At 65.6% G+C, this 13,036-nt stretch overlaps 1 protein-coding gene across 1 annotated transcript; it reads left to right on the top strand.

Moving 5' to 3' along the window:
- Nucleotides 1-5,894: 5,894 nt before the first annotated feature.
- Nucleotides 5,895-10,310, top strand: LOC126040558 (dnaJ homolog subfamily A member 1-like). The gene is made up of 8 exons (XM_049805161.1): nucleotides 5,895-5,976; nucleotides 6,964-7,114; nucleotides 7,195-7,393; nucleotides 8,227-8,331; nucleotides 8,425-8,652; nucleotides 8,733-8,963; nucleotides 9,068-9,168; nucleotides 9,263-10,310. Exons 2-8 carry the CDS (start codon nucleotides 6,983-6,985, stop codon nucleotides 9,488-9,490), a joined length of 1,224 nt encoding a protein of 407 aa, XP_049661118.1. The 5' UTR covers nucleotides 5,895-5,976; nucleotides 6,964-6,982; the 3' UTR covers nucleotides 9,491-10,310.
- Nucleotides 10,311-13,036: the final 2,726 nt, after the last annotated feature.

Here is a 13,036-nt window from a genome sequence, read left to right as displayed (position 1 = left end):
TTGTCCTCTTGCTCGGACCCGCTGCAGCCCGGCTCTCATTCCTGTGGCCGGGTGGCTCTGGGGGGATGGGAGGGAAGGGGGCAGCAGCCCCAGGGCAGGGCTGGGGGGGCAGGGAAGGGCACGGCTTGGGGAGGTTGCACTTCCAGGCTGCTTTCCACCAGGAAAGTGTGCCTAGGGCTGTCCGTCAGCACGGGTTGGGGACAGTGTCCCCAGGGCAATGATCACCCATCCCTGGGGCAATGCATCCCTCTGCAGCGATGCTGCTCCATCCCCGGGGCAATGTGTCCGTCCGTCCGTCCCCCTGTCCTGTCGTCCCCCCCCCCCACGCAATGCTTCCCAATCCCCAAAGTGATGCTCCCCCATCCCCAGGGTGATGCTCCCCCATCCCCAGAGCCCCACAAATGCCACTCAGGGCTCGCTGCTGGCCAGGCACTTCCCCAACCTCCGCCTGAGCTGGCCAGCATGACCGGGATGGGATGCCAGCCCCCCATCCCCATGCCAGTGCCTTCAGCGATGAGCCAGCAAAACCAGCTGCTATTCCTGCCTGGATCGGGCAGGCTGCCCACGGGGCAGCGTGTGGCTGCCCAGCCCCGGGAGCTGCCGGGTACCCCGATCATCACAGCGGGGACCCCGTCACCCTGGCAGATGTGGCTTTGCCCCTTCTCCCAAAGGGTACTGGGCTTCAGGGGGGGCTATGAGGAGCTGGGGGGGGGGGGTGTCAATCTCCCTGTTGTGTGGCTGGGCGTGGGGATGGCATGGGAAGAGCCGCATAAATTAGCCTCCGGCCAGAGAATGGGCTCCTTTATGCCAGGCAAAGGGCTGAGTCACTCTGGGCAAGGGGACGAGGGGACCCGGGCAGCCACGGCATCCCTGGGGACCGACAGCCTTGCACCCACGGGTGCGCTCAGCATCGCTCCTTGGGTACTTGAGGACGGGCCGCCCGCCTGGCTGGCCCTGCTGCTCGCCCACGCACCGGATTTAGCCCAGCCGTCCCTGTGCCAGCGCCTGGGGATGCTCAGAGCCAGGGACCGATAAGGACCCGACATTTATCTGCCTTCCTCCATGCAAAGCCCCTGGCCCCCTCCCCTGCCTGAAGGCGATGGTTTCCTTTTAAGGCTAAACTCCAACGGATCCAAACACCGTAATAAAAAAAAAATAACCCCTCCGATTAGTTTAATCAGGCGCTGAGCCTGCGTTCAATCAGCCCTTGGCCCGAACACACCCCTCCAGTGAGGCCTGGGCAGCATCAGCCCGTTGGCGGCCGATGGCAGCTCCAGTAACATCCCCCCCCAAGACCCCCAATGTCCCCCCCCGAGTGCTCCCCCAAAAGCAGGGCTGCCCAGACCCTGGGCTCCCCTGGCGAGGAGGGGCAGTGGCAGGATGCTGCGGAGGAGATGACGGCAGGCAAGGAGCCTCGCAAGGCGGGGGGTGACATTCCTCCCGAAATTAATCCACATTCCAGCCAGTGTTGACAAAGCGATGAGGGGGGACAGATGGCAGGGTGGGGAGGGGGAGCCCCTTCCTTGCCCTGAGGAGGATGGGATGAGGCTGCCGAGGGCTGGGGGTCACCCGGTGGGGTGGGGATGACTGCTGGGTACTTTGCAAACCTCAGGAGCTGCAGCCTGGAGAGCAAAACCCTGGCGATGCTTGTCTGCAGGCTGCAAGAAATGCACAAGCAAGTGTGCATCAACGGGACCGAGCATGTCCCCGATAGGACCAAGTGTGTCCCCAGTGGGACCGAGCGTGCCCCTACGGCACCAAGTGTGACACCGATGGGACCAAGCGTGCCCCTGATGGGACCGAGCATGTCCCCGATAGGACCGTGTGTGTCCCCGATGGGACTGAGCATGTCCCCAGCGGGACCAAGTGTGCTCAGTGGGACTGTGCATGCCTGGGTCCCCCCATTCCCGTCCCCAGCGTAGGGCTGCAGCTCGGACCCCCACCAGGTACACTCCCCCCAGACCAAAAGCCACCAGACTGAACTGGAGGCTGCTGGACCCCTCGGGCAGCACCCACCGGTTCCACCCCGCCAGCCAAGCACATGCAATCGGATTTTAGGGACCATGCCGCTTTCAGGGGCCGGAAAGAGAAGCAGAGGTGCCAACCAGCTAGCACGCTCAGACGGAAGCACTGTGTTGGTGCACACACGCGTGCAAAAGGACGGGTGGGTTGCAGGGGGTCCTGGGGGCCACAGTCATGGGGGGAGCTGCGTGGGACTGGCCGGGTTGGTGCTTTAAGAGCCCCCCGGATCCCCTGCAGTCTGGCCCCCCGCCAGCCAGCTAAGAGTTTTGTTTCCTTTAAGGCTGGGCGAGAGGGGGATTTCAATGGAGCCCACACAAAAACTCCCTGTGGGGTGAGCCCGCGCCGGGATGGGGAGGGGGGGAGGCAGGATGACCTCAGCGATGACTTCATTCCGCTCACAGCTCCCAAAAATCATGGGAACCTTATAAGGAAAGGACTAAAAATACAGCTGGAGGGGCGCGGGCAACCCCCGCTCCCCCTCCCCAAAACGAGCCCTTGAGGAAGCTAAATGCAGGCAAGCAGGAGCCACGCTGGGGCCACCGGCGTACGGGGATACATGGTGGGGGCAATCGATGGGGACACAAAAACCCCCACGGGAGAGGTGGGCCTGTCCCCCGTGCAAGACCGGGGCAGGGATGTGGGCAGTGGGTGTCCCCCCAGCGAAGCATCGCCATCCCCAGCCAGCACCGTCCCTTCCCGCGACACCCCCAGGGACGTGCCAGGTTTGGGGGGGTGGCTCGCCCACCCCCTCGCCTGCCCTTCACCCAGGTCAGACACACCCCCCCCCCCCAGAAATAGCTCCCGCCAGCTATAATAAGCTCTGCCCCGGTTTCAGGGGCTTGCCCAGCTGCCGGGTCATGACCCTTCCGGCAGCACCGACCCCAGCGCCGTGACAGCTGCTGCCAAATCGGGGCAGCGCGGATGCCTATGGCCGAGCCCCGCGGCAGGAGCCCCGCCGGGAATGTGCGCCTGTGGCCGTCTGTCAGCATCAGGGAGGCTGACGGGGTCCCTGGGGCGTTGGTCCCCCATCCCCAGAGCGATTCACCCTGCCCTGGGCTATGGTCCTCCATCTCTGGGGTAACGAATCCCCCCTCGAGACGATGCTCACCCATCCCTGGGATGATGCACTCACCCCGGGGTGATGCACCCTCACTCCTGGGGCAATGGTCCCCTCGTCCCCCCCCAGGTCCCACAGTCCCAGCCCACCACAGAACTGACCCCCATCCCCATGCCGTTACCTCCACAAAAAGCTCCTTTGCACCAAAATGGTTGGGGGAAGACAGGGGAAACATGGCACCCACCCACCCACCCACCACCAACCAGCACTCCAAGAGCCCCTTCCTCCTTCCCAGCCCTGGTAAACACAGCCCCAGCAGCATTGCGGACAGCCCCAATGCCTGTAAACATGGCACAGGATGCGGCACGCAGCCTGCAGTCGGCCGCCTGTCATTAAGCAGGGGCGTGGGGTAGGAGCAGTACGGGAAAAGGGCTGTGGTGTGGGAAGTAGCCCAGGCAGCACCTGACACGTGCCTGCCAGCACCGTGCCTCAGTTTCCCTTCTCATCCAGCCTGCCACAGGCTAGCCACAAGTGGAAAGAGGCTGAGCCAACGATGGGGAGAGGGGAAGGCCCCCTGCCCAGGGCACTCCACAACCCTGGGGCACCCAGCTGCACCCACCCCATGCAAGCCATGGGGCACCTGGGATGGAGAACAGCGAGCGCAGGAGGTGACTCATCCCCGGACAGGGCAGCCAGAGGAAACTCCCACAAAGCAGCTCCTTCCTCACGGCACAGCTGGTCCCCGGTATGCAGGTGGCACTGGGACAAACAGGACTGTCCCCCACCCCAGGATTGCTGAGGTCAGATCCGAACCCCCGGGGCCAAACCTGCCATGGACAAACGGGGCTGAGCCCCCTTGGATCCAGACCTGGTGCCCACTGGAGGTTTGGGGCACGGTGCCAGGCAAGGGTCACACTATTGGGGACAGGATGTGATCATAGCCAGCCCTGAGTCACTGCAAGCAGCTGATGCTGGATCCGGCCCTGGCTGGGAAGGGGCAGAAAGGTCCCTTGGCTCCAGCACTCCTTGCCCCAACATGGCCGGGGACCCTCTGCCCAGTTTGGGGACCCTGTGCCCAGTTTGGGGATGGCATGCCTATTTTGGAGACCCCATTCCCAATTTGGGGACTCCATTCCCAGTTTGGGGACCGCATATCGGACCCTGCTCCCAGCCCCTCACTGTCGATCAGCTGATGGCAGCAACTTCTGGCAGGAATTCAGACCAAATTCCAACACCACCACCCCCCGCCTCGGGCAGGTGGGATGGGGGTCGCTGAAACCCCAGTGGGGCAACAACTGCCCGGTGGGGTTGGGTTTCTAGAGGGGGGAGGAGGGGAGATTTATTGCCTCCAGGCTCATGGGACACCTCCCTCCCACCCTCCCCCCGGTATCACCCAGGGTGCTGCTGCCACCCCCTCAGCATGGTGCTGGGGGGCTGGGGCTGCCCCACAAGAGCCAGAGAGGGGTGCAGCTGCTTGCCCAAACATGGCCAGTGATTTCAGAGGCTGACACTGGAGCTGGCTTGAAGGATGGCAGCGGAGTGGCCGTCAAGGGGGGGGGGGGGGGGGGGGGCACCCTGTGCATCCCAAATCCCACTGCAACCCTAGCAGCATCACCCCAGTGCCTTCCTCCTCCTCTTCCTCCCAGGGGTTTATTCCTTTCTGATCATGGGGCCCCCCCAGAGACCCCCGGCTGGACCCTGGGGGCCAGCCCAGCTCCCTGAGGCAGGATTGAACCCAAGGCCACCAAGGGAGGACATCACTGTCACCCCCGAGGAGGGCTGGTGCCTGGGGAAGGATGGTGCAGGGGGGGCCACCAGCCAGCCGGCCCGGCTCCAGCCTGGCACCGGGCCGGGTTGGGGGGGGGAGGGGGCGCGGAAATGCCTTTTCCCTGAGCCAGCCCTGGCAATGGGAAGGAAAGGCCCTGCCCGACCCCCATCGCTTGCTCCCCGCTGCAGGTGGATGAGGGGAGCCAGAGGGTTCTTGCCCCTAGGGACAGACCCCAGCCCCCCCTGGTTCCCCTCCGCTCCCCATCCAAGCCCACCCGAACGGCCAAGAAACACCTCAGCCCACAGGGCAGAGCAGGCCTGGCCCTGGGCGAGGGGTGGGGGTGGGGGGGGCGATAACCAGCAGTGCCCCCCCTCCAAACCCTCCCAAAAGCATCCAAGCCCGGGAGGGCAGCACCCCACGGCACGGTGGTCCCTGCCTGCTTCTGGCAGCTCCCAGCACCTCCAAACACGGTGGACGCGGGTCCCCCCCCAACCCCTCCCTGATGTTGGCAGCCCCCCCCCCCCCGGTATCCTATCTGGGGAGGGGGGGGACACAACCAACACCTCCCCAGAAAGGCTCCAGGCTGGAGGCACTGCCAGGCAGACCCAGCACCACCCCCAAAAGCCTCTCCCCGTTGGGGGGCACCAGGCACGAGAGGGCAGACCCCCCCCAGTCTACACCCCACGCCCCCCGGACTACCGGCCCCGCTGGATCGGGTCCCCGCGGGGCGGGATCGGGCCTGCCGCGCACCACGCCGCCCCCTGCAGGACAGCCGCGGCGTTCGGAATTCCCACTCTTTCCCCCGATTGGCCACCCGGTTCGAGCCAATGAAAGAGTAGGTGTCGGCAATGGGAGGCGGACCCGGCAGATATCGCAACCAATCGAAAGCCGACAAAGCGCTCCACCTCCCGAACCGGCCCGGAAACGCCAACAACCAATGAGAGTGGGTGCCGGTGGAAGGGGGCGAGGTGGTGGGCGGGGGGCTCATAGAGTCGCCGCCAATGAACGCGGCGCGAGGGGCGGAGAGGGCGGTCCCCGCGGCGGCGCTCCCAGCCAATGGGGAGCGCGGGGGGCGTATCCCCGGCTTCCAGAGAGTTCGGAGACGGGTAGCGGAGCAGCGGCGGTGGCGGTGAGTGGGGGGCGGCCCCGGCTCTCCCCCCGGGACCCCCCTGGTTCCCCCCCCCCGGGGCCTGACATCTCACTCCCTACCCGCCCCGCGGCGGCAGGGACCGGCCGGTCCTGGGAGACCCCAAGGAGTCGGCGGCCGGGCCCGGTTCCGGGGTGCCGGGGCCTGTGAGCCCTGACCCAGCCGGGGCGGCGGCTCTTTGGGGGGTGTCCGGTGCTTTGGGGGTGATCCACCCTCCCAGTTCCACCGCCATGGCGGGGCCCTGCCCCACGGAGACCGGCTTTGGGGTGTCCCGTGTGTCCCGCCCCCCGGGCTTTGGGGTGCCCCGTGGGGGGTGCTGGCTGTCCCCACGCCCGCCCCTCGCTGTCACGTCCTGGGGACCGGGATGACACATCGCCCGCGGACACCCCCAACCCCCCCCCCCCCCGGCCCAGCGACCGCCCCATATACCCCCCCAGGGAGCAGGGGCTCGGAGGTGCCCGGGCAGGAGGGGACGCTAGCCCCCAAGTCCCCGGTTTGGATCTGGGGAGCGGCCTGAGCCGGGTCCCCACGGGACGGAGCCAGTCTTGGCCCCGGGGAGGGCTCCCAGGCCTGGGGGGGCCCGATCCAGTGGCGTTTCTCAGGAGGACCCACTTATTTATCTTCTGCCGGGGGGCAGGGAGCAGGAAGATGGGTACTTCCCCGTGTTCCCCCCCCACCCGTGTCGCAAGATAAACCCGTCCACACCCCGTGTGGGGCTTATCAGCTCTCGGCATATTGCCCAGTGCTGGGGGAGAGCAGCTGGGTTGCGGTACAGACGAGCCTCCACCATCCCATGGGATGCTGCTGCTGTGGGGAAACTGAGGCAGGGCTGTGTGAGCTGGGTGCAGGGAGGAGAATAGGGATAAAAGCCCTTGGTGAGTCCCATGGGTGCAGGTCCTGGGCCAGGAAAAGGTGTCATGGGATGGGGAGGGGTCCCAGGCCAGGTCTCACAGCTCTCTCCTCTTGCAGCTCGTCAGCAGCAAGGAAGATGGTGAAAGAGACGGGGTACTATGACCTGCTGGGCGTGCGGCCGGGAGCCAGCCTGGATGAGATCAAGCGGGCGTACCGGCGCTTGGCGCTGCGCTACCACCCTGACAAGAACCCCAGTGAGGGCGAGCGGGTAGGTGCAGCCCCCCCCCCCCAAACCCCCTCCCAGCTCACTTCCCCCTCATCTCACCCACTTTTCCCCCTTTTCCTCAGTTCAAGCAGATCTCCCAAGCCTATGAGGTGCTGTCAGACGCCCACAAACGGGCGCTCTACGACCGCGGCGGGGAGCGGGCCATGAAGGAGGGTGGCCTGGGGAGCCGAGGAGGGAGCAGTGGATTCGGCTCCCCCATGGACATCTTTGACCTCTTCTTCGGCGGGGGAGTACGGATGCGCAGCCGGGCAGACAGGCGAGGTACCGGGGGCAAAGGACCCACTGGGACCCTGGGTGTTGGGAGGGGACTGACGCCCAGGCACGGCACGGTGGGCATCGGGATCCAGTTGGTGGCCCACGGGCCACCTCCCTCCCTGCGGTGCACAGCCTGACGCGGTTCCTCGTCATCCTCATTACTTTCTCCATCTACCCCTCTTCAAAGGGCCCTTCCCTGTCCCTGTCCCGGCTTTCCCCCGCTGTCCCCAGGGCTGGGGCTGAGTCAGCCTAGTGCTGCCCTCGGCTCCCCGTGAGCCCCAGGGGATGCTGCAGCAAGACGCAGGGTGTGCAGGGCTGCTCTGGTGACTGTATGGATGCTTTTGGCCTGGGTCACAGCGAGAGGGTGACTTGCCACGGTGTTTGTTGCTGAAGTGGCACGATTTAATAGCAAGGCAATTAGGAGGCCAAGGGGAGTGTCTCAGCAACTCCAGGTAGAGCCTCTCCAGCCAGGTTGAGGCAATAGGCAGCTGGAGGGTGGCCGGGTGGCGGAGGGCCTTGGGGTAGGAGCCATACTCGACCCACACTGGGGACACGGGGCTGCCCCGGGGCAGCTGGCAGGATCTGGGCTTGGAGACGCAAGGAGATCCCTGCTAGAGGCTCTTCTGAGCCCTTGCACCAAGCTCAGCTTAAAGTTGTTCCTGTCCTTGCTGCCGTCCCTGAGGATGAAGCGGGACTGGCTCTGGAGGGAAGCTGTCAGCCACCGCTCCCCGTGGAGAACCGGTGGTGCTGAGCTATGGCATCCGGCATCCATCTGATCATGGCTTGGGAGGTCATGTGCGGCCGGGTGCTGATCTGGGCTCTCCCATCCGTCTTTCCAGGGAAGACGGTGGTGCACCAGCTCTCGGTGTCGCTGGAGGATCTCTACAATGGCACCACACGCAAGCTGTCCCTGCAGAAGAACATCATCTGCAGGAAATGCGGAGGTGAGTGCCAGAGGGGCCGGGCTGCAGGGTGCCCAGGGATCCTTCCCAGCACCTCAGCCTGGCTGCTGACCCCTCTGCCTCCCCTTGCCACAGGCTGTGGGGTGCGGGAGGGTGCCCAGAGAAGGTGCCCCAAGTGTCACGGCTCAGGCATGGAGGTTCGCATCCACCAGCTGGGGCCCAGCATGATCCAGCAGATCCAGACAGTGTGTTCCCAGTGCCAGGGCCAGGGCGAGTGGATCCGGCCTCGGGACTGCTGCCTCACCTGCAATGGCCGCAAGGTCGTGCGGGAGAAGAAGATCCTCAGTGTTCACCTGGATAAAGGTGAGACGGGGTTGTGTTGGGGAGCGAGGTCACCCCCAAAATGGCCCCCATGCCCTGAGCTCTCCCTGTGCACCCCGCAGGCATGAAGGATGGGCAGAAGATCACCTTCCACGAGGAAGGGGACCAGGTTCCTGGCCTGGAGCCCGGGGACATCATTATCGTCCTGGATCAGAAGGAACACCCTGTTTTCCGACGCAGCGGTGACGACCTCATCGTCAAGAGGGAGATCAGCCTGGCAGACGCCCTGTGCGGCTGCCGACAGGTCATCCGCACCCTGGACAACCGGACTCTGCTCATCTCCTCTCAGCCAGGTGGAGTGGGACGGGGTGGGGGGCTATGTGATATTCCCTACAAGGAGAAGGGGGGGTGCCAGGAGCTGCCAGGCGCAGTGAGGTGACACTGATGTTTGTCTCAGGTGATGTTATCCGACCTGGAGACCTGAAGTGTGTCCCCAATGAGGGGATGCCTGTCTACAGGAGCCCCTTCCAGAAGGGAAAACTCATCCTGCAGTTCCAGGTGAGAAGCCAGAGCCAGGCAGGAGCTGGTGTCCCCCATTGCTGCGGTCCCTGTGTGTCCATCCTGTGCCTCCATCTCCCCTCTCCGGTCACAGGTGAAGTTCCCAGAGCCTGGCTGGCTCCCCACTGACCGCCTGCGCCAGCTCCAGGCCTTCTTCCCGCCCCAGGAGGAGGTGATGGCCACCGAGGACACAGAGGAGGTAGAGCTCAGTGACTACACATCCCACAATGGGCCAGGCCGACGGCCCTACACCGGCGAAGCCTACCACGAAGATGACTTTGAGGATGGCGTGCGCCAACATGTCCAGTGTCAGACCTCGTAGCCGGGGGCAGAGGAGGCAGGGGCCAGAACCCCCCCCCCCCCACAGGTGGCAGCTGGGCTTGTCCCATGGGATCGTGGGACAGGGCTGGGGCTGCTCAGCGGGGAAGGGGGCTCGGAGAGCCGTCACGTTCAGGGATGTACATAGGTCACCTTTCTGACAGCACTTAACCTCCCTCGCGCCCCCTGGGGAGCCAGGCACGGGGCTGCCCTGGTCTGGGGGACCTCCCCATGCCCTCCTGCCAAGGGAAGAGGCCGGGGGCGAAGCCCCTCTGACCTGCTGGTGAGAGGGAGCCAGATCCTCCGTCTGGCTCCATCTCCCTGTCTACGGAGGAGCTGCTGGCCATGGGCTTGGTGGCCGGATCCAGCTGTCGGCAGCCCAATGGGTGCATCCTCCACCAGGACAGCTCAGCCCTGGAGGAGGGGGGCCTCGTCATCTGCCTCAGTTTCCCCATCCGATCTCGTGGGACAAAGCCCCTGCAGGAACCAACTGGGGCAGGATGGGAACTGCCTGGCTCAGCTGCTCTCCCCCACTGGGGTCCCTGCCACTGCCCCATGGTGCCCTCCGGCCCCACACTGTGGGGTGCCACTGCCTGGCCCCCCCCGAGATCCCTTGCTTTGCCCGTTTCTTTCCTTGCTGGAGCCTGGGTCAGGCCTGGGGAGCGGAGGGGATTTCTCTTTTCTCTTTGCACAGAACAGAAGGGGGTTGGGGGGGGAACCCGTCCCTTTAATTTATTTTTGAAAGAATTTTAAAAATTTTTCTTTTTTTCTTTTCTTTTTTTTTTTTGGGGGGGGGAGACTTTGTACATGGCATTAAAAGCAAATCCCGAGTCGGAGTGGCTGCATGTTTCTGCAGCGGGGCCATGCTCCCTACGGAGAGGCCGGCGGGGTGCGGGTGGTGACTCCTGCTCCCCGCTTTGATCTGCCGGGTGTGCCTCAGTTTCCCCAGCTTTGTACAACAGGGAGGTGACCCATGGGGCTTGGCCGGGGCCAGGAGCCAGGTCCTGCCGTCCCGGCCTGGGTTTTTCCCCCTTCGCCTCCTGCTCCAGGTGAGCTGGAGCCCTGGCTGTGGACACCCCCCCCCCTGCCCCCTCATCTTGCCATCCCTGCTCCCCCTCACCCTGTTTCACCAGCCTGGGAACCCCTCATCCCAAGCTCCCCCAAACCTCAGACCCTTTGCATCACCTCTGCAGCCCCACAGCCCCTCACCCTGCCACCTTCCATCACCCCCAGACCCCCCTCACCCCCATATTACTCTCCCTGGACCCTTCACATCATCTCAGCATATCTGGAGCCCCACAGGAAGGAGGCAGACCCCCCTCCCCCCCAACAACCTCAGGCCCCCCTTTTCAGCCCTGCACTTGTTCCAGGGGAGGGCACACAAGTGGGGGGGGCTCCAGGCTGTGCTATGGGGCAGAGCCAGGCCACCAAGCAGGGGTGGAGGGATCCTCCCTAAAAATCACTGGGGGGCCAAGGTGCACCCCATAAAACACCCCACATCCCCCTTCACATGCAGCTGCCTGCTGAGCCCCGCTGCCCCATAATAGGATGGAGGTGAAACCCTGCAGCCCCTCGCCCATGGGGACCCCCAGCTGGTGGGGGGGGAGCTGCAGCCGGACCCCCTGCTCCCTGCTGGAGCCCAGGAAAGCGTCTGGCGCCAGATGGGGCTGGAAGGGGGGGAGAGGAGAGGAGGAGGAGGCTGAGAACAATGCTGGCCGCCTGCCAGCCGTGGGGGAGCAGGGCGGGGGGCTCCCTCCCTGGCCCCCCCCTTGTCCCATGGCCCCCAGCCTGGAGGACAGCGGGGTGCCATGCCAGCAGGGGGAGCTGGGGGCGGGGCGGGTGGGGGGGGTGTGAACCCTCACTGGAGGTGACAGTCACACACTCCCCCCAAAAAGGGCTGGCTGTCCCCTCCCAGAGCTGACGGCGGTTTTGGGGAGCCACCCAGCTTGCCCGGTTGCGGCATCAGCGTCCCCAGCTGCCCCGAGCCACAGGGTCACCTGCGGGGTCGGGCATGTCACCCCACATCGGGTGGGGACACCCCCCAAGTGAGGGTCCCCTTGCGAGGCACGGCGTCCCCATGGATGGGGACCCACACCCGTGGGACCCTCAGCCGGTCTGCCCACGCCGCCGGCTCCGGGCAGGGCCAGGCCACCGCCGTGTGCTGGAGCCCGTCCGGGCACGCGGCGTGGGTGATTCACCGACGCGCCCTGCGCGATGCCCTGGCTGCGCCCTGGCACCGGCACCGTGCCCCCAAGCCGAGCCTCTCGGCACAGCACCAGCATTGCCCAGGCCACACAGCTGCAGAACCGGTGACCCACACGGAAACCCCCTTTCCTGGGACTGGAGGGGGGTGCTGAGGGGTGAAGACCCCCAAGCCTGGCACCTCCCTGGTTCGTTAGCCAGACCCCATCAACGAGCGGGATTTGGGGGGGTGGGGGGCGCTTTGCTGGGAGGTCTGGCAGCCAGCCTGGACCACCTCCCCGAGACCATCCAGGGTAGGCACCGACTCGGGGAGCAGCCGGCCTGGAGGATGCTGGGGGTGGTGGAGGGGGGAACCCCAGCCCCGGGGGGACGACGACACACACATGGGATGGGACACACACAGCAGCTCGGCCCCCACTTGCAGCAGCGTTAGGGGTCAGGCCAGGCGGGAGGGACACAGCTTGGCTGGAGCCGTTTCAGCCCCTTAGCACTGTGGGGCGGGGGGGGTTTACTCCTCCAGCTCAGCTAAGCCCCCTCTCCCCCCGAAGCCAGGAGCCTCCCCCCAGCACCCAGCCCAGCGGAGGGGGATATTTCCCCCCCAAACCTGCCCAACAAGTCCTGTCCCCCCCCATCCGCCCCGGGCAGGTATTCACCATGGTGGGAACAAGAGCCAGCGTGTGTCCCCGCCCCCGCCCCTTTGGGTGGCTCGAAGCCCCCCTACACCCTCCCAATGGCTCCAGCGGGGGGGCTAGGGCCCGGGGGGAGAATAAGATATAACCCTGGGGACCCCAAAGGGGCCACATCTCCCGCCCTGCTCACCCGCACCCGGCCGAGCCTTCGCTTCCAGAAAATCCATTAAAAATGCCGGGGCGAGGGGCCAGGGCCGCCCCCCCTACTCCGGGGTCGGGCATTCATTACCCACAGCACAAAGCGGGGCGGGGGGGCCGGGGCCCCGCTTTGTCTCCGGCAGATGAAAGGCGAGGGGCCAGCCTGGGCCCCCTCCCCAGCCTCCCTCCGGGGCGGGGGGGGGGGGCAGTAAGGCGAGCCGGGGGCCACCTAGGTCACTGGGAAGGATTAGTGCCGGATTAGAGGCGCCGGGGGGCACCCGAAACCACCCACACGGTCCCAGGGAGGGGGGCGGCACAGCCCAGAGCATCCCGCAAGGTTTTGGGGTCATTTGTGGTTCCTCCATCCTACCCCCCCGTCCCCGTCCCGTCCGGCTCCCCCAGCAGCAGCAGGAGAAGGAATTTGCTTTTGTTTAAGGAGCAGCCGCCATCCAACGCCCAGTGCCGGCCGCCAAGTCTCGGCATGGGGTGGTCGTGCACCAGGGAGGGGCACATCCAGCCCC

The sequence above is a fragment of the Accipiter gentilis genome, chromosome 7, assembly GCF_929443795.1.
Source record: "Accipiter gentilis chromosome 7, bAccGen1.1, whole genome shotgun sequence".
Taxonomy (NCBI): domain Eukaryota; kingdom Metazoa; phylum Chordata; class Aves; order Accipitriformes; family Accipitridae; genus Astur; species Astur gentilis.
Note: the sequence above shows the minus strand (reverse complement) of the source record. Positions and strands in the feature narration are given on the sequence as shown.

Excerpts from the sequence above, each read along its gene's own strand:
- LOC126040558 (XM_049805161.1), top strand. The coding sequence starts at position 6,983 with ATGGTGAAAGAGACGGGGTACTATGACCTGCTGGGCGTGCGGCCGGGA. Across the intron at positions 7,115-7,194 it reads ACCCCAGTGAGGGCGAGCGG|TTCAAGCAGATCTCCCAAGC; the intron begins GTAGGTGCAGCC and ends CCTTTTCCTCAG. Across the intron at positions 8,332-8,424 it reads CATCTGCAGGAAATGCGGAG|GCTGTGGGGTGCGGGAGGGT; the intron begins GTGAGTGCCAGA and ends CCCTTGCCACAG.